Consider the following 26,960-nt stretch of genomic DNA (forward strand, 5'->3'; position numbering starts at 1 on the left):
CGCTCCGTGGAATAGGAGCGTCGGCAGCAGATGCTGCTGTATCCTACAACGTATGATCAAATATTTAGCATGAGTTGATTGTTCAAAATGTACATAAAAACAATAAAAGTAAAATGATCTGCAACAAAGGGTCACACAAGCATCTTCCAAAAAAAATGACAAGTCTCCTATGGAAAAAATCCACATTTAGCAGAGCAACTATAAGGGCAGACGGTCTTTTTCAGCCCACAATCTTCTAGAAAAGGTCACATTCCCATAATGAAAGATACTAAAGAATTTTATTTACATAAATCTCTAATTTTACACTGTGTGGGAAAGGAAGATATTTTATATACAGGAGTTCACAAAACAAAAATATATTTTTCTTATGCTGGATCACAATATATTGAATTTTAATAGCTAAAGCAATATAAAAGAACATTCCAAAGGGACACTAGATTCCTATGGCCTCATATCTATTGTTTAACGTAAGCCGCAGCAGGGACAAGTTTAATATGAATTGAATAATTATCTCAAATTTAGACAGAATGTCTTAGTAAGCTGGTGTATAAATGACTCTTTATTTCTTGCATGTTCACTAGAGTTGAGCGAACTTTGAGCATGATCGAGTTCGTCCGAACCCAAATGTGCGACATTGGATAAGCAGTGGCTGCTGAAGTTGGAGAAAGCCCTAAGGTTGCCTGGAAAATATGAATACAGCCATAGTCTATAGGCTGAATCCAAGTTTTCCAGGCAGCTATAGGGCTTTATCCAACGTCAACAGCCACTGCTAATCAAATGCCGCATGCTGGGATTCGGACAACCTCGAGCAAGCTCAAAGTTCACTCAACTGTAATCTTCACCAATTACAAAGGTAAAACACAAAGAAAATCTCTCTTTTTTCCATTTGTATGTTTGGCAGGTTCTGGTAAATTATTACACTATGATAGATACCACATGGATATGCAGCCACAGGTGAAGCTGCACAATGATTGGTTAACTAAAAGCTATGGTAACACAGGTTTTTAAGGTATTTTGTGCTTTGAAGAATAAACTCTATTTAATTCTCTAAATCAATGTCTATATATTAGCCAAACTCCCATTAAACCAAAAACTATATAGTGCTGATTCAGTTTGATGCTTAATCCAGTGTACAGTTTAAGAACCAATGAGTAATCTCATGAGAAAAAGCTAAGCTGTTTGTATGGAAGAACTTGTATGGAGAAATCCAATCGCTGCTTTTATGTGATACAGTCCATCACATGAATCTGTAACGTATCCATGTCAGGCACCATCAGTTGACACTTAGGGCAAATGTGTACTGTAAGGCTGGGCTGCTCCATGTTGTCTGCTCCTGGAAGTAAAAAAATAAAATTTTTACAGATTATAGAGGGAATTTATTCATGGTTTTTTGTGTAGCTTTGGTGTCATCTGTCACATAACATTGCTGATGGCACGGGTAAGGAATAAAGCAGATTTAGCATATCTTGGTGGATTGTCTTGTAACTTGCACACCCAAAGAAGTGATGACTATACTGTCCATCCAGAAGACTGAGCAGACGTTCACACAGAGCACAGTAGCTGGTAAGCATTCAATTCTCAGAGCCCAGTACACTGCACTGTAAGGAACCACCCAGTGGACAAGTGCAATTACAACACAATTTGTTTTCCTTGGGCATGCAAGTAGCATGGCCATTCACCAACATATGTTTAAACTGCTGTACCTCTCACATATCTAGTGCTGTAAAAAATTTTAAGGGTCCAAACTGCACATAGACTTATAGACAGTATTGAAAAAATACATGTACAATGCTATTATAGCTTAAAGGAACCCAATCACCTCCCTGAGGGAGAGTGAGTTGGCCCCAGTACCTTACAGCTGCCGGACACAGCTCTCTGAGACGCAGTGGCATGTAGTCACTCAGTCTCCGCTCTCTCCCAGCCACTCACACTTGATTGGCAGCCTGAGCAATGGGAACTTAATACAAAGCCCACCGCTCAGACTGCGCAGTTCTGCCCTCATGCCTCATGGATCAATGTTTAAAGATGAAGATTTTGCCCTACCGGACACTACCAGGCACAGTGTTGGGAGAGCTGTGCTCGGCAGTTGTAAGGTACTGGGGCCAAGTCACACTCCCTCGGTAATTGGTAATTGTTTTCCTTTAATGTGTGGCCGGAGCCTACAGTAAGCAAAGTGTCCTGTAAGATGGAAGAGGCTTTACAGGACAGAAAATTAAGTCACTGAAGTAACTGGGCTATAAAAGCAATATTTATTTGCACTTTTATCTAGTTCAATTTTTCCAATTTAATTCACAACTATAAAAAAAAAGCAACACAAGGAGTGTAATGAGAATAAATGTAACACTTTGACAGTTTACCTCTGGCCACAGCTGTAGGACTCTCACTACCAGATGATGATCTTATGGAGCTATGCCGTCTCTGAAGCTGTTCTATGGACTGCCTAAAAGGGTAAGGTGTATGTCGATCAACTTAATCAGAACAAACATCTTTTATAACAGTTTTCTAACAGTTCTGTATGCCTGCAGTAACCAGTAAGGAGCATACTGCATTAGAAAAACAGCTGTTTTTCTAATCCTGGATATCCCCTTTAAAATGTTTAGGTGCGTCAGTCAAATGCATGCACCATGAATACTATTTTTAAGGGGCTCCTGAACTAATGTGTGCTCTTATAATTTAGCAAATAAAAAAAAGAAAAAAAAAAAGCTCTGAAAGACAGGAGTGAAGAAGAGACTGAAGGAGCACTGGCTGTGTGCCTGTATCTGTCTATACTCATTACATTCAAAAATCATGAAAATTGACCATTTCAACCAAAATCCAAAATGGTTATTTGTTGGGTAAAATGTAACAATGAACTATCATTTTTTTCATGTTTGAAACTGTTGAAATTGTTTTATACTTGTATGAAAGATCTTTCATTTAGAAAACAAATTTTGCTCACAGGTGATCTTTCAGAAACAACCATTCTCAAGATATTCCAAGAAAGAATGGTGTCCTTCACCCAGTTTCTTTCATCATGTATCACCAGTTTAATGACCAACATAGACTAAAATGTATATGACGGTGTGTGAAAAATTCATCAAATCATCATTTCTGCAACAGTTCTTTAACCCCTTCATGACTGAGGTCATCGATGCACGGACATCCGGGTCAAATTGAAGCATGTTCCTCCCCACTTTCTACAAGCCATAACGCTTTTATTTTTCCACCTACGGTGCTGGTTGAGGTGTCATTTTTTTCGCCATGATTTCTAATATTAATTTATATCATATTGGTGTAAAAGAAAAATTTTGATCAGTATTATTGGCGATCTCTTCATAGAGCCTGCCTGAGAGCAGACTCTATGAACAGATGGACGATCGGACAAGACGGAAGTAAGTAGCTTACCCCCGCCTGTCTGCACATGTGATCGGGACCCCCGCAGCATGTCCCGATCAGTCATTGACAGGTGCTTGTCCTGTCAATGACTACCTTAAAGGGGAACTCCGGATAAGAAAAACTAGTTTTCTACTAAAAGTACATTAAAAGTTATATAGATGTGTCTATACATTGTATTAACTTATCTGTGTGGTTCTGCCACACTGGTAGCTGATAGAAATCCAGGAAGTGAAAAAAATGGCCTCTGTGCCAATCCACATTGTCTCCTGCTCCTTCTGCTCTCCCACCTTAGAAGACAAATATTCCATGCCTCGGTCTCACATTGTGTGTGTTTGCTAGACACAGCCTGATGATGCAGACAGGGGGCAGGGCGTGATTCACCATCTCTGACTGGCTAGAAGCAGGTGTTTCAACTTCGCTGATTGTGCAAAAGTCTACTGTGAAATTAGGGCTGCGTTCATACATGTTGCAGTGTGATTGCAGTACTGCAGTATCTGCACAAAAATTATGCAGAAACACAAATAGATAATGCTAAACGGCAGAGGGGATCAGAGCCGGCACTGCCAATCCCACCTGCACAAAAAACAAGGGATAAACAGTATATCCCATGTAAGATAATATCGAATAAAGTCCTTTTTGTGGGAATCAACTTCAAAGATAAAAGATGCTTGATCATAATATGTGTGTGGAAAGGAAAAGAAAAAAAATTTTTAATTTAAAAAGTTCTTTACTTCATTCCAATATCAGCGTTACAGGTAGAGAATACAGCGTGCTGTGCGGGTGGGACCACAATGAAATTATAAAGTATTGCAAATAATTCATTAACACAATGAAACTGCAATGTGTGAACACAACTTAGATGTTCTGCAACAGCTTTGGGCGGGGAATAGGCAGCGTGGGGGGCTGTGATGGAACATCTGAGGGAAAGCATTGCATTCTGGAACCTGTAGTACTGAGTACATCTGCTCAACCAGGAAATACAGAAACACAAAACAGAACAAAACCCCCTAAAACAAATGGATTTTTGGTAGTTTCAAAACTGGGATAGATAGGTAAGTATTGTTATATGCTTCTGCAGAAGTTTCATTTTTTTTTTTACCTCTACCCGGAGTTCCCCTTTAAACACTGCGATCACTGTGCACTGCGGAATTTAAGGGGTAGCTGCGGGACCGTAGCTTCCTGTCATTAGCTCTGGAGTCGGCTGCACTGATGTGTTTGGGACCACTCGCACAGGAGTGGTCCCGTACTCTTTTAAAGCCCCTTCAGTCCAGGAACGTATATATATGCGTTCCTACTGCACGTGCATGTGCAGTAGGAACGTATATAGTAGTATTATGAACGTGAAGGGGTTAACCATTGAACTACATTATGTAATATGTTCATCTAGCTTTAGGCTATGATCCCAAACAGTATTTTTTGTCAGTATTTTGCAACCAAAACCAGGAAGAGATTGAAAACACAGAAAGGCTTTATTCATACACAGTTGAAATTTGGTGGATGGCCGTCCTGATTTCAAAACCATGTCCGTTGTTTTAAAATGACAGTAATTATTTGCCGTTTAAAGAAGGCCATCCACTAAATTTCAACAGTGTATGAATAAAGATTTTCTGGGTTTTCAATCTACTCCTGGTTTTGGTTGCAAAATACTGAGCAGAAATACTGTGTAGGAACATAGCCTGAGGCTGGGTTCACACTACGTATATTTCAGTCAGTATTGTGGTCCTCATATTGCAACCAAAACCAGGAGTAAAACACAGAAAGGATCTGTTCACACAATGTTGAAATTGAGTGGATGGCCGCCATTTAATGGCAAATATTTGCTGTTATTTTAAAACAACGGCTGTTGTATTGAAATAATGGCCGTTATTTACTGTTATATGGCGGCCATCCACTCAATTTCAACATTGTGTGAACAGAGCCTTTCTGTGTTTTCAATCCACTCCTGGTTTTGGTTGCAATATGAGGACCACAATACTGACTGAAATATACGTAGTGTGAACCCAGTTAAGCCGATTATACACTTTAAATAGCTGCTGGACGAATGCTATTTCTGCTGACAACAATCTGTCCCAATCTAAAGGACACAGATCAATGTACACAGTTTCATATTTAGAGCCACAAGCAGAGACCTAGCTTAATGCACAATCCCTACTTACTTACATTAAAGTGAACAGTCCAAAATATTTTATTTTATAATGTACTCTATAGAGAAAAAGTGGCCAGCCCTGCCTGGTTTGTATCTGGTGTAAGTAGAGGTCAGACAGCTTAAAGGGAACCTGTCACCCCCTGTGCCAGGGTGAAGGCCGCCCGACACCCCATTAGAGCCCCAGATACTTACCCCATCCTGCCAAGTCCTGTTCCTGGAGCCGATCCCGGGACGGATATATCCCCGTCGGAAGCCCGGCGCGCGCTGCTGAGATGAGTCCAACGCCCATAGAGAATGATGGCTCCATTTATTCTCTATGAGCGTCGGACTCATCTCAGCAGCGTGTGCGTCGGGCTTCAGACGGGGATACCTCTGTCCAGGGACAGGCTCCAGGAGTGGGACTTGGCAAGATGGGGTAAGTATCCAGGGCTCTAGCAGGGGGTCGGGCGGCCTTCATCCCGGCACAGGGGGTGACAGGTTCCCTTTAAACCATGGGTCTCAAACTCGCGGCCCACGGGCCAACTGCGGCCCTCTAGTTTGCGGCCCCCACCTCAATGGTAAGTTTGGCCCGGGGGGCGCTCCGGCAGAGAGCTGCACTGCACTGCACATGTAACTACAAATAGAAGATAATGTGCCGTGTTTCTGTCGGAGCGCCCCCACCCCCGCCCTCCTCCTGGGCTCCGGCAGAAACACGGCACATCTATCTTCTATTTGTAGTTACATGTGCAGTGCAGTGCTCTGCCGGAGCGCCCCCTCCCCCCTCCTCCCGCAGTGCTCAGCTCTTGCGCGGCGCTGGAGCATGACTTCACCCGGACCGCACGTCCAGCCAATCAGTAAGGGGACGTGCGGCCTGGGTGAAGTCATGCCCCGCCAGCCCTCAGGTAAGAGTACTCTCAGCAGGGGGTGATAAGTGGTGTGGGGGGAGGGCTGGGTATCATAGTTCTGTGTGTGTGTATGTGGGGGGGGGGGCTGGGGGTGATAGTTCTCTGTGGGGGGGGGGGGGGGGGAGGGCTGCTAGTGATAGTTCTGTGGGGGGGGGGAGGGCTGGGAGTGATAGTTCTCTGTGGGGGGTGGGAGGGCTGGGAGTGATAGTTCTCTGCGGGGGGGGAGGAGGGCTGGGAGTGATAGTTCTCTGCGGGGGGAAGGGCTGGGAGTGATAGTTCTGTGGGGGGAGGGCTGAGAGTGACAGTTCTGTGTGTGGGTGGGGTGGGAGGGCTGGGAGTGATAGTTCTGTGTGGGGGAGGGGCTGGGAGTGATAGTTCTGTGGGGGGGGGGGCTGGGAGTGATAGTTCTGTGGGGGGGGGGGGCTGGGAGTGATAGTTCTGTGTGTGGGTGGGAGGGCTGGGAGTGATAGTTCTGTGTGTGGGTGGGAGGGCTAGGGGTTTTAACAGATGAAAAAATAAAAACATTTGATGACATTGGAATGTTTTTGTAAGAGCTTTTCTTGTGGAAAACCTGAGGCGGCCCAGCCTCACCCAGACTCTACCTCCAGCGGCACCCGGGTAAATTGAGTTTGAGACCCCTGGCTTAAACAGATGCCTAGGTGAGATTTAAGTCGGTGACGGGTGCTTTCCATAACTGACATTCATGTAGAAGAAAGAATAAACTAGTGGCACTTACCGTCCGATGCAACATCCCTGCCTGCTCCTGCGTGCTATGTGTGATTTTTAGCTTGCAATCTAAATAAAAAGTTGCAACGGATGGTGAGTGCCCCCAGTTTATTCTTTTTTTCTACACCAATGTCATTTTTTTTACAGCCTTGGATGCTTCAATTCCGACAGTATTTTTACTTTCTTTCTATGCTGATAGGGTTTTACTTCTATAGCAAAATGGATTTGAACGCTAGACTAAGGAGGGGTGATTAGGAGGCTCTGGTCCTCTTTAACAGGTACATGCTTACTGATATTATTAAAGTATACTCTTCCTATAACCCTGTATTTGTGTTCCATACCAGCACAGTAACATAAATGGTTTGATATGAAACAATATTCTCCTAGATTACACAAATGGCTTGTTTTCAGATATTACTTACTGCACTATTTCAGAGGCTAATGAAACACAGTCAGAGTAGCAGTCAGCTTACCAGCTGCAACCAACTTGGCTCGGTGCTCGGAAAGACCTGGAACCTGGCCTCCACACCAAAGTCCAAAAGAAGACGTCCAGCACCCAAAGCAAAGATGCATAAAAGTTGTCTTTATTGCAAAAATGACACAGATACAGGAAGAGTTAGTCTGTCATTTTTGCAATAAAGGCAACGGTTTATGCATCTTTGCTTTGGGTGCTGGACGTCTTCTTTTGGATTTTCGTATTTCAGAGGCTATGTATAAAAGAATTAACCAATATTCGTCAATGCAGGTTTCCATAGAAAAATGGTGGACTGCAATGAACTTTACAAAAATATCTGTTCACATGGTTTGTATCAAAGGTGGCAGTATAAAAGTATAGTATTATAAAATAATTAAAGCAAGTAGCAAGTATAAGGTGGGAACAAAAAAACATATACAAAAAAAGGCTCTTCTAAACAACATACCTTCCTCTTTCCTCTCTCAGCTTTTCATTCTCTTTCAGTATATATGCCAAGCGTGTAGCTAACTGCTCCTTCTCTTGGTGAAGATTCTGTCTGGCCTCCCTCTCAGCATGAAAATCACAGGAGTAAATGTCAAGCTGGGCAGAAGAAAAAAAAATAAAACGATAGGTCCATGAAGACAGATCAACAGGAAATTAAAGGGAATCGGTCACCCGATTTGTGCTGCCCTATTCTCCAGTAGTTGTTTTTATAAAGCCTCTATTTACCACATGCTAAGTAAGTTGAGCATAGTAATCCAACCAATAATGAAAGTATCAAGGCCACCCAACCCCCTGGTGCTTCCTCATACTCACATTTCCTAACTCCTCCCAAAGCAGTTCCTTGTACCCAGCCTTCCTATCAGATACCTCAATGGCAACTTCCCCTGCTCTGATATATTTCTGATATATTTCTAATAGAGGTACTTACTATCATATGTGGTGGGACTGCCCTCATGAACCAAATAAGTTACTTCTTTGGCTCTAAAATAGCTGGATCTAATCAATGTACTATTTTTCTCCCACATGGATTTAATCACTTGCTGGTTTTCTCTCTAAACTATGACCCTGCTATTACCATGCAAGAGTCCCCACACTTTCCCACAATCACCCTTGCTTGCTAGCTTTCAGTAGAAATGAGCTTGCCTTGCCCACCTTAGTCAATAGTAACCAATGGCAACAGGTAATCAAAACAATGCATGAAGGATTAATAATAATTAATAATGCATCAGTTAAAGGAGTATTCCGGCGCTGATAAAAAAGAAAAAAAAACCACAATCAATCATAAACATAGTTTTTACATTTACCATCCCTACTGAGTCTGTCTCCGTTTGAATTTCCCGCTGTTTGCAGGTCCCTGAAGCTCCAGTTGGTGGCTTCATTTTTTCTTCGCTTCCTTGTTTGGGCTTTCCCATGATGCACTTTGTCTCCTGTGATGTCTAACTGACTCTGTAGAACTGTTAGATGACTTGCATCTTGCTCAGCCAATCAGAGAGCAACCAGAGTCATCTGACAAAGGGAGGCTGGCTTAACAGGGCTTAGACCTGCCTCCCTCTTGATGATGTAATTGTCACAAAATGGCTGCCACAGAACAGCCTGGGGTCAACAGTCATTAGGTAAGAATGAGTTTACTTCACTTCCTGGTGGGGGGGTTGAGGGGGGAAAAGATAGGGAAGGTGGCAGATAGGTGATTGTAATGTGTTTCAATTACTGGGAAAAAGCTTTTCGCTGGAGTACCCCTTTATAACCTAATTTTATTAATGACCCAACCACTTTAAGTTACATCATTATAGCAGCCTGCTCCCTGATCTGAATTCTTATACTTGATAAAATGGTGTTGCCCCATCCTTTGCAGATTGTACGCCCAGCAGACTATGAAAGTAAGCAGCTGCTCCAAACCTTGGTCACCATGAACCCCAATCAAACAGCATTCCCCTCAAAGAAGAAAGTATTGTGACTAAGTTTTCCTTATATTCTTCAGCATTATTCACATACATAATTCTTTTATTATAATTATGCTATTTTTCTTTCTTACTTTTTACTCTAGTTTGATTTTCTCTCTCTGTGGTTGTTTCCACACCATATTAAGTTACTTCTGAGAATTTATAAAGAATTTTAAAAAAAGAGTTATACAGGTGCTAAGACCAGTAATAGTCATTTTTACCATATTGTAGTATATTAATCCTACCTGAGCACGAAGAACGTCAATTGTCTCTGAATCTGCCTGGCACTTAGCAGCCACCTCTTTCATTTCATCAATCTCTAACTGCTTCTTAGCCAATGCTTCCTCACAGGCATTAAGTTTTTTCTCCAACTCAAGCAACAGCATTTTCGGCACCTTTTCAGACTTAAATAGACAAAATAGTGACATTGAATTAAAAAAATAAAAATATATATCTATATATATATATATATCTATATATATCTATATATATATATCTATATATATATATCTATATATATATATCTATATATATATATCTATATATATATATATATATATATATATATATATATATATATATATATATATATACACACACACACACACACCTTACAACATCCATGGGAGTTTTTGCAAACCTAAATAGTTTCGCAGGGGACCGAAGATGGCACAGAGGGACCCCCTAAGGAAGAGTATGGGTTGTTTATTATTTTGAGGAAAGCCTCAACAATATATAAAAAAAAAGGCAGAATACCTGTAGTACCCTTTTAAATGTCAAAAGTCTTAATGGGTGGAGATCTGAGCGTTCAGCCCCCTTCCCCCCCCACTGATCTATAGATGGATTGGGGAGAAGCCCACGGTTGTGTGCTTCTACCTAGAGATCAGTGGGGGTCTAAACACACACACACTGTAACTGATTTTGACACGTCAAAAGGTTTTTTTTTTAGAATGACAAGGTAACGTAAAGGAGTTGTGCCATCTCCCCTCTTTTAGCCCAGCCTTGCCGAGTCCCGCTCTCAATTCCGGGTTTGGCACGGGGGAAGGAAAATGGGGCAGTTTAGCTAAGCACTGCGGTGTCTCCTTCTGACAATAAAACAGAAAGTGCAGCAGCAACCCACAGGTGCAAGGGCTTACCGTATATACTCCTCCCAGCGTACACATGGTAAACACCTGCTCCAGAGATATCAAAAAGTGAGGATCTTAGCAAACTATTTGATTGAACAGAGTGTACCATGTCGCCAACGTTAAAGGAGACCTGTCACCCCCTGTGCCAGGGTGACAGGCTCCCGACCCCCAGTTAGATCCCCTTATACTTACCTCATCCTGCCGAGTCCCGCTGCCGGAGCCAGTCCTGGGTCGGAGATATCCCGGTCAGAAGGCGGCGCGCACGCTCTGGAGAGAGGTCCGGCGTCCATAGAGAATGAATGGAGCCGGACTCATCTCTGATGCGCGTGCACGGCTCCATTCATTCTCTATGGACGCCGGACCTCTCTCCAGAGCGCGCGCGCCGGCTTCTGACCAGGATATCTCCATCCCGGGACCGGCTTCCGCAGCGGGACTCGGCGGGATGAGGTAAGTATAAGGGGATCTAACTGGGGGTCGGGAGCCTGTCACCCCGGCACGGGGGGTGATAGGTCCTCTTTAAGGCGTCCTCGAGACATGGTCCCTACTCTAGTATTTACACACTAGCAATCTCCTGGGCTAAATAAGCCTACAACTGGGCAGATAGGAGCCAAATGATCTCTTTTATATCGCACCCTTGGGACATGGGAGGAGTGCAAGCCAACAAGAGGTAGCCACACAGCCCACATTTAACAGAAAAAAAGGAAAAATTGGCCGCACATCTAAGACTCTGTTCACACTGCAGGTTGCACGCTGATGTGCGGCCGATTTTTCCTTTTTTTCCTTCTAACAATAAACCTTCCTCCAGGGACAATCCAAGCCCTGGGGACATGTGGGATATCAGAGGGAGACATATAAGTAGTAAAATCATACTTACCAGGTCCTGATCACCAGTTCTGTCACTGGCCAGTCACTAATTTGCTGTTGCACTGTCAACATGACAGAAAGAGAAAAGGGACCAAACTTAAAAAGAAAGCAATTTTGATAATGTGATGCAATTGCAAAATTGCTTTCTTTTGCATTTCCCATCATCTAACAAAAGTTTAGGTGATGGGAATACCCCTTCAACTTGTGATCAATATTGTAGCTAGAAAAAAACATACATAATCTATGTCCTCATCTAAAAAAAAATGCTACTTGTACTTACTTCAGCTTCCCTTAATAACTCATATTCACCCCTCTGCTTGTTCAATGCTTCCTCAAGGACAAATATCAGTTTCCTATAAAAGAATGAAAGAATAGCTATGTGACCGATGAAAACAATATAGATACATATACAGTATAAATATGAGGAGCAATTTACTCACATCCTAAAATGTTCTTAGACAGCTTGACAGTTTGCTCCGCTAATTCTATTGGCAGGGCAAGCCCCCTAGGATGAAAATGGCGGCTCTACAGGCCCCCAAGAGCCAGGGAGGAATGGGTGCCCATAATCTCTATTAATACTACTTATCAACTGGTTTATGCTTTATGGTGGTTGGGTATTGATAGGAGCAATGCAGCGACTGCGGTATCAACTGCTCACATGGGTTCTTAAAATCTCACAAATCTGCTGTACAGATATCAGCCCTCCTCCAGGGTTCTCACCCCTTTACGCATCATAGCATGTACATGGTATTTCTCCCATAAAGTACTCCCCGTTATGTTTTTGTCCCTCTGGCATCTTCTGTGGTTTAACCCTAACCTCCCTCACTACTTCTCCTTTTATCATTTACAACCATGGGGATGTGTAGGTGGCTGTTCGCTCTCTAACTTTCTGACAGAGACCAGAGAATTTTTGTCCTTCATCCAGTTTTACACTAAATTTACCCTCCCACAAAAGTCCTACTTCTCCTATATTGGGTTGAGGCATGCCTTTAGATCATAGGGGGCCGAGTCCCCCAAAGATTTCCCCAGTGACTAAAACTTAACATTTATTATATTGTTTTATTAAAAAGAGCAATTATACGCGAGTTAGTGCAGCGATTAAAAATTCAGTCACAGTCCTACTCCGACATGTTTCGCCAGACTCCTCTGACTTTTTCAAAGATTTTATCCATTTGCTAAAATCTTTGAAAAAGTCAGAGGAGTGTGACGAAACATGTCAGAGTAGGCATAGGATGATTTTACCTGTCACTCACAGTCCAGCACCTATATCCCTTATTGCCATAAAGGGCTTCAGGAGCTCCCTGAGGAAGCGAGACAGCTTTGGAGTGTGAGGTGGGGGCTAGCGGACTGGGACCTGAGTGCCAATAACCAGTATTACCTGTTCATGTGCATTAGCGTATTTGTACATTGTATACCCTAATCGGCGTACTGTGGGCATGATTGTCTTTGCATTAGCATTTTAGCACATGCATTTATGCTGAGGAGTGAACTGGTTTACTCATATGATGCACTTGTACTTAAATTTGTGTTATAAAATGTCCCAGTAGCATGGCCTTCTGCCTCCCAAGTCTTGTTTTAGGGCAAATTTACACAGGTGGATCCGCAGCGGATTTTACGCTGCAAATTCGCAGCGGAATCCTCTGCGGATCCTATGCCAATGATTTTCAATGAGGATACATACTCGCAGCGGGATTTACATCACACTGCTAGTATGTATGTGACGGCGACATTAAACCCCGCCTGCCGGAGCATACTTTACCTCTTCCCCGCTCCGGCTTGCTTCAGAGGCTCCCGGCGTCTTCACGTCCCGTTCAGCCAATCAGTGGCTGGGGTGGGGCAGTGCACATAAGACATGTGTATGTTTTGTGTGGTTTTTTTTTTATATATTTCCCATCTTGGGGGTATTGTCTCTAATTTATTAAGGTACAGAATATCTGACATGGGTGTACAACATTATGTAAAATAGGGCTGCTGCAAATAGTGCAATGTCTTATAGCACCTTATGGAATTAGAAGGACTGTGACTAATTATTAAATCACTGCACTAACTCACGTATAATTCTTCTTTTAATAAAAGATATAATAAAATAGTTACATTTTAGTCACTAGGGAAATTTAGGCATTTTTGGGGGATTCTGTCCCCTATGTGGATTAAAAGTGCCTTCCAGATCTCTTTTATATACAGAGACATGCCTTTAGGGCTCAATTTGGTTGGCTTGCCACCCAGGTGTTCTTCTCCCAAATAAGAAGAACTCCTTGGGACTCCAGATCTCCCGAAACCCCTAACATAAGCCTACACCCTCCTCCAGTCTGTCACATTTAAACCCTTTGCACGAGCATATGATTTGTGGTTGTGTGATTTACCTGACTTGATGCTAGATGATTGAAAGCTATGATACAGTGATCAGTGCCAGAGTTCTTATACGAAGAAAGATTCTCAACAGGGTCTACTACACACTTGTTTGGCTGAAAAGGCCTAGCTGCCAATGATCTTTGCTTCCACTGTGGTGAGGCAGCAGGGATGTTTCTCCACTCTGGTTGAGCAGGTAACGTCCACAAAAATTTTACAAAGTTTGGTCCCTATGGATTGCAATTATGGCCACTATGAAGTGATCCTTACCAAATGCCAACATTGCTTATTATGTCTCATGAAAGAGGGGCACTTGTATCAATGATGTATGTGAATTTTTTCTTTGCCAAAGCCATTGCCCCTGGTTTTGATCTAATGGCAATATTTACAACCTTTACTTAAGTTCCTGTATACACCTTTGTAATACATTACAATGTCTTTTTACTACAGTAATACCTCCGTTCCCGAACAAATTTTCCCCCTGAAATTTTGTTTGGTACTCGAACATTGGGGGAGATTTATCAAACTGGTGTAAAGTTAAATTGGCCCAGTTGCCCCTAGCAACCAATCAGATTCCACCTTTCTTTTTCCTAGGAATCTTTGAAGAGTGAAAAATATTGTTCAGCTGACAGTTACTGAGGTGTTCAGGAACACCAAGGTTACAGGAGTTGGGATTCCCATCATATTGATGGGTATCCCCGCTCTAAATGGGTGTTCCCCGCAGCAAAGGCAGAGAGAGAGAGACTGTCTGAACTTGCCGCGCCGTTCTTGCTTCTCCCTGCTGGGGGAACAGCTCCTCCAGTCTTCCCCAGCAAAAGGGACCCTTCTCCGGGCTGCGGGCGCCCTTGTCCCGACGCTGGCCGCCCTACCCACAGCGGATCCTGCTCGCTGGTGCTTTCCCTGGCCCACTGCTGCTTCTCCAAAAATGCACCGCTAATTACTAATAGTCTTTACACTCTGTGGGGCGGGTGCTCTGCACTTAATACATTTACATTGTTCCCTATGGGAACACACAGCTTGGTTCTCAAACTGCTCGGTTCCGGAACAGCCCTCCAGAGCCGATTGTGTTCAGGAACAGAGGTAATACTTTTATATGGAAATGTTGATGCTATACTCTCTTATACATGCCTTTGCCTGTAAATCAATTGGAGGCTGTGTTGATTTACATGTGGCAATTTGTTTACCTACAATGTTTTCTTTTTCGTTATATTATTTTTTTTAAAGACATTCTGGACAAGCAGAAATACAGACAGGTGTTCATGCCACGGGTCTGCACTCACTGCTGTTCCTCTGTTTTGCTCTGTTCCATTTTCATCTCTGACTGCAGACTTTCCACTTGCAGCTCTAACTTGTGCACAGAATACAAAAGCTTTTGTCTCTCATCCACATCAACCTGATTATCCGCAAGTTTTCTCTCTAGAATTGAACATCTAGAACCAAGAGAAAACAGAATAAAATGAGAATTAAGATATTACACATTATCTGTTCTCCTACTATATCTTATACAAATTCAAGAAGTCAGGTAAGGAGTAAGCAGCTGTAAAGCTCTCAGGTTGAGAAGGTGTTAAAATACTGGGTAGGGAGACTGTTTGGGCCTGGTTGCAATGTATTAAAAATATATATAAAACTCTAGCAGCGTTTGTTGCTAAATTTAGATGAATATAGTTGCTCAACTGAAATGAGTATGTAAAGTTTATTATTACCTGTCCTGTAGCTTGTTCTTTATAAGTTGCGCTTCACTTAAGTCTTTACTTGTTTCATAGAGCTCTTTATTTAGCGACTCAATCTTTTGCTTAAGGTTGTCCACTTCAAAAGACAGCTGTAAAATAGACTCAATTTCAATAATCTGTCTCACCTGTACAACCAACTAAAAAAAGACTTGCGTATAACATTGGACTGCAACTGGAGTAATGCACTATTAAATGTAACACCACAGAGCAGTTCTACGGCTCACTGACTTGCAGGACTCTTGCTCCACAATGATCTGTAAAAAGCTCCCGGGATTCAGAAAAGGGAATGGAAGATGGACTTAAAGGGTTCTTGCAAAACATAGCACAACCCCTGCCATAGGCAGCTACGCAGGTGTGACTGGGCACAGGCAAAAGGGAGGGAGATGCATCACCAACCCAGGCTTTCCACTTTAAAAAAAAAACAAAAAAAAAACAAACATTTTGGTGTTTTTTATTACCTAGCTCAACCATATACTTCTTTCCAAACACAAATTGCATTTTGCCTTTCTTTACAAAGCTATAGAAATCACAAATTGTACATTGCTAATATATCCGAGCTTCAAATCACAGGGAAAGAAAGAAATGAATGCAGACAATTTAGAGCACATTGATGTTTAAAGGAAGCCAGTGCAAATCAGAAGTCCCTCAAAGTCCAATGAGATCACTTCTTTTATTCAGTCACTCACCCTGCTAATACCAAAGCCAGGATACAACTCTTTTCCATCTGCACTGGCTTTGATACAGGAGGCCTAGTGACTATAAAATCACTCACCCGCTCTACAAACTTCTGCTTTTCATTCTCCTCCTCAGATGGTTCAGTCTCAGTTTCTTTGTCTGACAAAGCAGATGATTTCCTTTCCAGTTGTGACAATCTAGGGGACATAGGTTTCATTTATAGTTCTCCATTCAGTTCTAAGTAAATAATAAAACTAAAACAAGTGTATTGTTCTCTCATGTTCACATTTAGCGCATCCCCAGCTATTCTAACACATACAGTGAATCTATTTTTGAACTTCTGTACTTGTCCATGTCCACAAAGTGCTGCCTGTTCTGGATGACTGCTTGTGGTCCAAGCTATGAAATGACTGTCAGAAAGTATATACTCCAGGCTAATGAAACTCCTGGACCAGGGCTGGGCAATATGGTCTGAAAACAACATTTCATGTTTTCCAGCCTATGGACACACAGTGCAGCAGGACCGTTGCAACTTCCATATACAGACGCATATGGCAACAGAAATTCAGGTTGCCAAGGAAACGTCCCGTGCGTTGACAATTTCTGTGCAAAAGCTCTATTCTAAATTAGGGCTTGTACAAAGAACTTGCTGACACCTGGGACGTCTCCATGGCAATCTGAACTACCGTCAGCAGCTGCATGTGAAAGTTTCAAAGGCTGCACTGTAACAGGTACGCTTAAACCTTGATTTGCTGTTGTTGTTCAAACTAAAAGAAGGTTCAGTGAGCTGGTGTAAGGGCAGTAGTCCAATAGAGCTGATGAAGGCTTTGCCTAGCTAAAAATGGACAATAGTAAAGAAATAGTCATAGGCAGCTGCAGGGAGAAGTTGCCTGTATGTAATGAAGTGCACAACAAGGGCAATAGAGTCTGATGCAGTCAAAAAGTAAAAGTTTTATATGACACACCACCATAAATTTATTTTTATGTAGACCTAGCTTTATGAGCCCTCTTTCTATCAGGTTAGCTGTGTCTTTTATGACATTTTTAATTATAGATAAGGAAACTTTTACTTGAAACTATAGTAAGTAAAGCCCCTATTAAATGGGGCAACAAGAGGGGGCAAGCGAGCGCCGACCTGTCAGGTCAGCGTTCGCTTGCTTCTCGTTCCCTGCTCGCTGCCAGCGCTATTACACATGTCGGCAGTGAGCTGGGGGGGGGGGACCTGCCCATGTGATAGTTAGATCGTCCAGGCAGCCCATAGAAGATAGCGGCGGTCTGCTGCCACTGCTCCTATTCCACAGAGAAACTGCAGCATATTGCTGCTTCTGCTTCAAGCAGAGACCCTCCTCCAACTAAATACGTAAGAAGCTGGCTGCACTGGGAGGATAGACATAATCCTGCTGACTACAGCAATGGGAATGGGGCTTACAAGGTAGTTGTATGACATGGCGTCACGGCAACTTTGCTGTAGCGCACCTCTCCTCTGAACATAGCAGCAGCCAAAAATGTCCTGTGGGGCTACTTTGAAAGAGTATCAGACTAACAAGAGACAGACAAGTATAGCGATTTTAAATGTCAAAACGACCTATCACCGTTACAGTACACTTGCCTCTCATTTGCACTTGCTAACTCCTTTTGCAATTGTTCTACCGTTTCTGTTTCTTCTCGCAAGCTACGAAGCAGCTTACTCACTGCCAGTTCTTCTGATTCCATGGCATGGTTCTCATTACTAGGACACCTTGTCCTGAAATGCATATTAGCATTAATAATAACAAGAATGTACAAGGCAGAATGGCATTCCAGCTATAGTTTTATGTTTCTTAACGCTGGGTTCACACTACGTATATTTCAGTCAGTATTGTGGTCCTCATATTGCAACCAAAACCAGGAGTGGATTAAAAACACAGAAAGGCTCTGTTCACACAATGTTGAAATTGAGTGGATGGCCGCCATATAACAGTAAATAACTGCCATTATTTCAATACAACAGCCGTTTTTTTGTTTGTTTTTTTTAAAATAACAGCAAATATTTGCCATTAAATGGCGGCCATCCACTCAATTTCAACATTGTGTGAACAGATCCTTTCTGTGTTTTTAATCCACTCCTGGTTTTGGTTGCAATATGAGGACCACAATACTGACTGATATATACGTAGTGTGAACCCAGCCTACAGGTGTATTCCGGCCAAAATTAATTTTTGATATGTTGTTACTTATGAAAAGTTATACAAATTTCTAATGTACATTAATTATGGGAAATGCACATATAGAGCTATTTCCCTTAATTTAGTAGATCAGGAAGTGTTAGAAATATCTCTGAAGAAGTGACGTCACGACCCAGGGTGTAATTCCTATGGAGTGTCCAGCAGGGGGCGCTCTCTATATAGAAGTCTATGGGACTTTATTGTTTCTATGGGTTTCTATGTAATGTAATGTAATGTAATGTAGTGTACAGTGCTTTATTGAATGAATACATCTACAGAATACTTTGGGGAGCAAGTGTCCTTGCTCCCCAAAGTATTGCATAAATGTATTCATTCAATACATTCAATACACAGTAAGCCCGCCGATCCGCCGCATTTCCGCCGCATTCCCGCCGATCCGCCACACGCTGATCCGCCGCATTCCCGCCGATCCGGACCATATACATTGAACTACAGCTCCCATCATCTGCTTCTAGTATGAACAGGTGATCGGAGCTGTAGTTGGGTAAAAGATATCACATGCCGCCGGGCGCAGGGGGGAGCCGCTCAGTACACAGGAGCGCTCCCCCCTCCTCCTCCTCCTTCCGTGATAACTTCCGCCTATACCAATGCTGACTCCCTGCCTGGCCGCCGCTCTCCGCTCACATATACCGGCTCCCGGCATCAGCGCGGATACCAGGATGCATCGGGAGCCGGTATGTATGGGGGGGAGAGCGGAGAGCGGCGGCCAGGCAGGGAGTCAGCATTGGTATAGGCGGAAGTTATCACGGAAGGAGGAGGAGGAGGGGGGAGCGCTCCTGTGTACTGAGCGGCTCCCCCCTGCGCCCGGCGGTATGTCATATCCATTACCCAGCTACAGCTCCCATCAGCTGTTCATACTAGAAGCAGATGATGGGAGCTGTAGTTCAATGTATATGGTCCGGATCGGCGGGAATGCGGCGGATCAGCGTGTGGCGGATCGGCGGAAATTCGGCGGAAATGCGGCGGATCGGCGGGCTTACTGTGTATTGAATGTACTGATTGAATACATTTATGCAATACTTTGGGGAGCAAGGACACTTGCTCCCCAAAGTATTCCATAGATGTATTCATTCAATAAAGCACTGTACACTACATTACATTACATAGAAACCCATAGAAACAATAAAGTCCCATAGACTTCTATATAGAGAGCGCCCCCTGCTGGACACTCCATAGGAATTACACCCTGGGTCGTGACGTCACTTCTTCAGAGATATTTCTAACACTTCCTGATCTACTAAATTAAGGGAAATAGCAGTATATGTGCATTTCCCATAATTAATGTACATTAGAAATTTGTATAACTTTTCATAAGTAACAACATATCAAAAATTAATTTTGGCCGGACTTCTCCTTTAATACATACCATACACACTATATCATTAGGATAAGCTATCAATGCATAATCGGTTGGGGTCTGACCTCCGAGTTCCCCCACTGATCATGAGAATAAGGGGACACAGATCTGCTGTAGCCCTACAGGAAAATCATGGAATATTCTCCCGCAAACTCCCACACTAATTATAATTATAAAAATCTAGAAATATGGAAAAGAAAAATACAGTTTTCTAAATTCTTCTGCCCTTTTTCACACATATTTCCTTTGCTTGAGGCCTCTTTTAGACACCTGTAAAATCGAATTTATGATGCTGCGAGTTAAAGTCATTAGACCAGCTACAGTTTTGTGTGTAATATGGCTAAGTTTTGTATAATGCTAATATGACAAACATTATATAATTTATAATTATTTATTGAAAAATAAAGGGGTTTTGCCATTTCATCAATTTGAGTCTTACCTATGGGCCCAGTGATCCCGAGAAAGGGGACAAAATTGTCTACAGAATGAATGGTGTACATCACACATGTGCACCTACTGCTCTACTGATTTTCTATGGGACCACCGAACATTAAATGAGTTCAGTGCTCATAACTATTCAGTGGCTCCACAGAGAATAAGAGAGAGGGTGCAGTGTGCACCATTCACTGTGGGAACAATTTTGTCCCCATTTTCAGGATCGGTGGGATTCTCTGTGGATAGGGGATAACTTCATGAAAATAGAAATACCCCTTTAAAGAAACATGAACAAAAGTACATGCTTTATCATACCTGTATGAAATAATATCATGATTTGACTCGCTATCATTTAATTTGTCCTCTTTAATCTCTGCACCAATACCTTTCTCCTAGAAAAGAAAAAACATTAATATTTAAGGTGATCATTCACTAAATATGCACATAATTGCTTAATCTTTATTTAATGCATACAAATATTTTTGTTTTTTACAATTAGAAAACATTTTATTGCTTTGGGACAACCTCATATTGATTTCTTCAAAAACAAAATAGGTTGTAACTAATGTTGAGCGAACTTGCTGATCTGTTCGGCAACGTTCTCCAAACGCAAATTCTTGGCATTTGACTCCCAGCGTCCGGAGAAGGTGGATGCCGCCCTAGGGCTGCCAGGAAAACATGGATACAGCCTCTGTATCAAACCACTGGGAGTCAAATGCAGAGTGTTCAGATTCAGAGAATGTAGCCGAACCCGAACACAGGGCCGTCTTATCCATTGGGCAGGGTAGGCGGCTGCCCGGGGGCCCTTGCGTCCTAGGGGGCCCCTGCCCCCTGTGACATATCTGTATTTTTAGCTTTATAAGACGCACTTATAAAACTAAGTGCGTCCTATAAAGCGAAGACGGCTCCCAAGCAGGGCTGAGCACCACTAGGAAGCCGTCCTGCCCGCCCCCTGTATTGCCGCTCACTGTGCATATGCATAGTGAGCGGCCCTGAGCCACCCCCTCCGCCTGCCCCTTCTATCGCTTCTCAGCTGACAGCCGATCAGAAGCCCAGGAAAGTGCAATGAGCAGCACTTTCCTGGGCTTCTGATCGACTCAGCTAAGCGGCGATAGAAGGGGCCGGCAGTCCAGGAACTCACCCGTCCGGCGGCCCCAGCAGCTCCTCTCCCGGCAGCGCGCCACTCCCGTCATCCTCCGGCACAGGCAGCGGGGTACAGAGACGCTGCCTGTGTCCTGGATGTGTCATGCAGCCGGACACTTCCGGCACAGCCAGTCTCTCTGCACCCCGCTGCCTGTGCCGGAGGATGTCGGGAGTGCGCGCTGCCGGGAGAGGAGCTGCTGGGGCCGCCGGACGGGTGAGTAACTGGTTTGTTGTTTTGGGGGGCACTGGCTACTATGGGGGCACTGGCTACTATGTGGGGCACTGGCTACTATGGGGGGGGACTGGCTACTATGGGGGCGCTGGCTACTATGGGGGCGCTGGCTACTATGGGGGGCGCTGGCTACTATAGGGGTGCTGGCTACTATGGGGGGCACTGGCTACTATGGGGGGGCACTGGCTACTATGGGGGGCGCTGGCTACTATGGGGGGCGCTGGCTACTATGGGGGGCGCTGGCTACTATGGGGGGCACTGGCTACTATGGGGGGCACTGGCTACTATGGGGGGCACTGGCTACTATGGGGGGCACTGGCTACTATGGGGGGCGCTGGCTACTATGGGGGGCACTGGCTACTATGGGGGCACTGGCTACTATGGGGGGCACTGGCTACTATGGGGGCCACTGGCTACTGTGGGGGGCACTGGCTACTATGAGGGGCACTGGCTACTATGTGGGCACTGGCTACTATGTGGGCACTGGCTACTATGTGGGCACTGGCTACTATGGGGGGCACTATATGGGGGGATTGGCTACTATGGGGGGCACTATATGGGGGGGATTGGCTACTATGGGGGGATTGGCTACTATGGGGGGCACTATATGCAAAGATGTGGGGGATTTGATGGTGGCGGTTGGGGGGGGGGGCAATTCGCACCTCTGCCCAGGGGCCCATAATACTGTTAAGACGGCCCTGCCCGAACAGTCTGCTACAAGTTTGCTTATTAAAAATGGAAGTTAACTTACTGCGATCCTAATTTCAACAAATGAATCTTCAGATGTGCAACTGCTGAGTTTTACTTGTAACTCTGATATTATCCCAAGAAGATCGGCCTTCTCAGCCTGAAGACGTACAAGCTGAGCTTTTAGATACTTCATGTCTTCTTCTCCATTTTCAAGGGTGGAAACAGTGGCTGTCTAAGAATTATTAACATACAAAGGAATTATGAGGATTTCAGTTCATCATGAATATTAGATAAACAATATGCAGTAGAATCAGTGCATAGTGCCAAGTTGCATTTTAAAGCATAAAGTAGTGACAGAGAGGCTGAACAGAATGATGGATCACTTACATTGTTCTGTGCAGCTGATTCAGAGATATCCTCCTGAATAACATGGACAATAAGTAGTCCTCATTATTCATGACAAGCAGAAAACTCCGCCCACCAGCTGCTGATTGGCAGTAATTTATCCATTCTGTGTATAGGCAGTCAACTGTCAATCAGCAGCTGTAGAGAGGGGGGGGGGGGATGGCAAAAATCACATTCTCCAGCATATTAGGAGAACAGCTGAACAATATGATGTAAGTAATACACTGATCAGCATTTCTGTAAATTGCATAACACAGCATGTGAACTACGACCGCTGTTCGAATAGAGCTTAATGCAGTGCATTATTTTATGACAACAACGGCCGCTGTTTTAATCGCCAACAACAGACGTTCTTGTCATGAAAAATACATCGTAAGAACAACGTACCAGTAGTTTACTTTCGGAGAATACATATGTATGGTTATGGTGGTTTAGTATGATTTTCTATTTTGTGCATGTCAAGAAGACTGTTATTGCTACCAGATTAGCAAAATGGCCAAAAAACCCTGGCAGCAGAAGGGTCAACCAATCCATTTTCGTTACAATCAAGATATAGTGGTGACTGCCTGAGCTCTTGCCCACATGAATCATAGTTATACCATGAAGGGTGCTTATACAATATATAAGGAATTTACTAATATTAGGAACTCACTATCCCTGTGACATCATGGGACGTTAGTGACAGGTACCTGAGTGGAAAGGTTTCCCTTCTCCTTTAGTTGCTGTATTTCCTTTCTCAATAGTTCATTCTCTTTGCTCAGTTCACACAAGCGCTGCTTTGCTTCAATATATCCCAGTTCAGACTGCCCTTGTTCCTCCCTCAGTTGTTCCCTCTTTAAGAGCTCTTCGAGACGCTCCTTCATTTCTTGATTCTTCTGCTTCATGGTTTCTAATTATGACAAATAATATTAAATAAATAATCTTTTTTATAATGTAAACGAGAAGAAAATTCAGCTGTTGACAGGATATATACAAAACTATAAATGTCTTTGCAGCAGGATGTGGTAAGCGTAAGGTGAGGGAAAACTGACGTAAGACAATTTGTTCACATTGGCAATAACCATGCCATAAACCAGGTTAAAAATCACACAAAGTTTACCTAAAAACCATTAATTTAAATGGGGAAAAAACAAAATAATGCTCTGGTTTACAAAATAAACACTAAACAAAGAAGTGACAAGTCACTTATCAGTACAGCTTTGCATAGAAGCTTTGACGGAAATCAATGGTTTAATAAAAAATAAAATAAAATAAACTGACAGTGACACTTTCAGCATTCTCAACCATCACCAGATATTTCTGGAACTTTTTTTTTTTTTTTTAACAAAAAAAAAAAAAAACACAGCTAAGCCTACAGGTCTAAACACAACCTATATTATAGAACATCATTTATTGCTTACCCTTCAGTTTATTGTTTTCCACAAGCAGCTGCTTTATCTGTTCCAGCATGTCACTATCACTTTTATCCAAAAGGCTAGTCTGAGGTGGATCCGAGTGTCCATTTACCACCTCCAGCCCAGGAGTCCGGTTACAGTTCTGGTCAGCCATCACTACAGGAACTAGAACAGCAAACACAACATTTAGTCCATATTCATACACAACGACATTTAGAGGGTTTTACGGGCAAAATAGACAATCCACCCTCTTACTCTATTGTTTGGAGCCCACACTACACAGTAGCTGCTAAACCACTGCTACAGATAGCTTTGGGTGCACATCCGCAGACTTATCTGCAACCTGTGAATCTATCTGCATTAGAGGAGCTGCAAATGCAGACAGATTTAATGGATGTGTTAATGGGGCCTTAGTGTCAGACCCTTTTTTGGGGCTGTATTCATGCCAAAATATGGCCCTATATTGGCAAGTATCTAGTGCCACAAATAAAACAGCCATTTCCTACCCCAGGGTTGGAGAACATTCAGCCCCCCAGCTGTTGCAGAACTATAATTCCTATCATCCCTGGAGAGCCAAAGCCAAGCTTTAGCTGTCATGGCATGATAGGAATTGTAGTTTTGCAACAGTGGAGGGATAAAGGTTCCTCATCTCTGCTTAGCCAGAAAACGGGCTACAGATACAGTCAAAAACATAGTGGGAACAAACCCACATGCAAATGATTAAAAAAGGTATGAAGTTTTTAGATACTATTTGTGTGTCAATATAGCCACATAGTATAAGGCCTAGTAATGCACATTCAGAGGACCATACAGAGCACTCAGGATCCCAGTAACAGTGAGAGATCATAAAACCCCTACAATACTGTACATTGGATTTTACTAAACCTATTAACCTAATCAGCACACATGCTTTACCTATAGAATAGACCAGAAAACAGTAATACATTATACAAATGGACCGCACACATTTCTCTATTTATTTCCATGCTAACTTTAGGGTATGTTCACACATACAGATCCCCAGCTCCAGATTACATAATGGACAAGGTATACGTGTACGTAAAAGGATTGCTCTGGGCAACTTCTGTAGTCAGAATAATACTTGGGCTTTATTGCGTAGCAAGCTGTTTATATAGTATGCATGAAGAAAGCAAGGGGTGGGACGTGTCGTATCCTCTGCTCATTGCTTTCCTCTAGAGATGGATCCAGCCCTGGGGAACTTCCCCCAGTTTCCTAGGACTGGATCCAGCTTTTCCTGGAACCCGGGAAGGAGCAGCACTGAGTTAGAAGGCAGCCGGCTGATGAGCGGATTGCAGATATAATGAAGCGCTTCGCTATTACTGTAAATTCTCTCACCTGTAGTTTCTTCCATCACCCAGAGATAAGAAAAGGATCTGGGAGTGGTACAGGATGGGGGGGCGCCATAGTGGAGCAGGGGGCCCTCCACCATCACTCAGTACAGCAAGTGATTCTATTTTATAATACAATCACAACTCTTAAGATGACAACTGTAACGTTACCTCAAGAACAACTCGTGAACACTTCTACCTACCAAACACTTTACATAGGAAAAAGTTTAATCAGTAATGGAGATAAAACCATAAAACTCTGTACTATATGGATAGAATGTTATCTACCGCCAATAAGGAAATAGGAACGGTATAGAGATCAGCCGGTCATAAGCCATGACACACATGATATGTAAGTGTGTGACAGGACAGCAGGAAGCGGGTGGACAGGTATGGGAGGGGCAGTAAGGCGGTGGACAGGAAGGAGAGGGGCAGGAAGGCGGTAGACAGGAAGGAGAGGAGAGGGGCAGGAAGGCGGTAGACAGGTAGGAGAGGGGCAGGAAGGCGGTGGACAGGTAGGAGAGGAGAGGGGCAGGAAGGCGGTGGACAGGTAGGAGAGGGGCAGGAAGGCGGTGGACAGCTAGGAGAGGGGCAGGAAGGCGGTGGACAGCTAGGAGAGGGGCAGCAAGGCGGTGGACAGGTATGGGAGGGGCAGCAAGGCGGTGGACAGGAAGGAGAGGAGAGGGACAGGAAGGAGAGGAGAGGGGCAGGAAGGCGGTAGACAGGTAGGAGAGGAGAGGGGCAGGAAGGCGGTAGACAGGTAGGAGAGGAGAGGGGCAGGAAGGCGGTGGACAGGTAGGAGAGGAGAGGGGCAGGAAGGCGGTGGACAGGTAGGAGAGGAGAGGGGCAGGAAGGCGGTGGACAGGTAGGAGAGGGGCAGGAAGGCGGTGGACAGGTAGGAGAGGGGCAGGAAGGCGGTGGACAGGTAGGAGAATGACAGGAAGGAGAGGGGCAGGAAGGCGGTGGACAGGTAGGAGAGGAGAGGGGCAGGAAGGCGGTGGACAGCTAGGAGAGGGGCAGGAAGGTGGTGGACAGCTAGGAGAGGGGCAGGAAGGTGGTGGACAGCTAGGAGAGGGGCAGGAAGGCGGTGGACAGCTAGGAGAGGGGCAGGAAGGCGGTGGATAGGAAGGCTACAACACAGGTGACACTGATGAGGACAAGTGACAGGCCACTACCCCATATTCGCTCCTACTATCACGCTGCTCCTATATACCCCAGTGCACGGATGATTACATGGTATACTGGTACAGGGTGGTAGAGTACAGGAGTCACGTGGGCTTCTAATCTAGAGCACATAACCCAGAAGACTATAGGACTGGCATCCCCGCACTGGGGGTACAGCTCTCACCTGCATGCTCCTAGTCACTCAGCTGTCATCCAGTACGCGACACTTTCTGTAATCTTCCACTCCAGACACGCCGGGCACGCCCCCTGTGACGTGTGTCATGTGATCGCGC

The 26,960-nt window shown here is 43.9% G+C and overlaps 1 protein-coding gene across 1 annotated transcript; it reads right to left on the reverse strand.

The window, feature by feature from the left end:
- Positions 1-259: 259 nt before the first annotated feature.
- On the reverse strand, positions 260-26,960 carry OPTN (optineurin). Its single transcript, XM_069978731.1, has 14 exons — positions 26,852-26,960; positions 24,161-24,319; positions 23,450-23,649; positions 22,417-22,587; positions 20,606-20,682; positions 17,883-18,017; positions 16,371-16,470; positions 15,572-15,687; positions 15,149-15,298; positions 11,800-11,872; positions 9,774-9,932; positions 8,052-8,185; positions 2,358-2,440; positions 260-1,333 (listed from the first exon to the last, which is right to left on the reverse strand). The coding sequence occupies exons 2-14, from the start codon at positions 24,306-24,308 to the stop codon at positions 1,221-1,223; spliced, it is 1,659 nt and encodes a 552-aa protein (XP_069834832.1). The 5' UTR covers positions 24,309-24,319; positions 26,852-26,960; the 3' UTR covers positions 260-1,220.

Source organism: Dendropsophus ebraccatus, chromosome 1, assembly GCF_027789765.1.
Source record: "Dendropsophus ebraccatus isolate aDenEbr1 chromosome 1, aDenEbr1.pat, whole genome shotgun sequence".
Lineage (NCBI taxonomy): Eukaryota > Metazoa > Chordata > Amphibia > Anura > Hylidae > Dendropsophus > Dendropsophus ebraccatus.

What these genes read in the sequence shown, in the direction of transcription:
- OPTN (XM_069978731.1), bottom strand. Translation starts at nt 24,308, where the DNA reads ATGGCTGACCAGAACTGTAACCGGACTCCTGGGCTGGAGGTGGTAAAT. An exon ending in AGGGAAACCTTTCCACTCAG is followed by an intron (nt 22,588 to 23,449) that starts GTACCTGTCACT and finishes AATAATTCTTAG; the next exon opens with ACAGCCACTGTTTCCACCCT. An exon ending in TTAGCAAGTGCAAATGAGAG is followed by an intron (nt 16,471 to 17,882) that starts GCAAGTGTACTG and finishes TATGTCCCCTAG; the next exon opens with ATTGTCACAACTGGAAAGGA.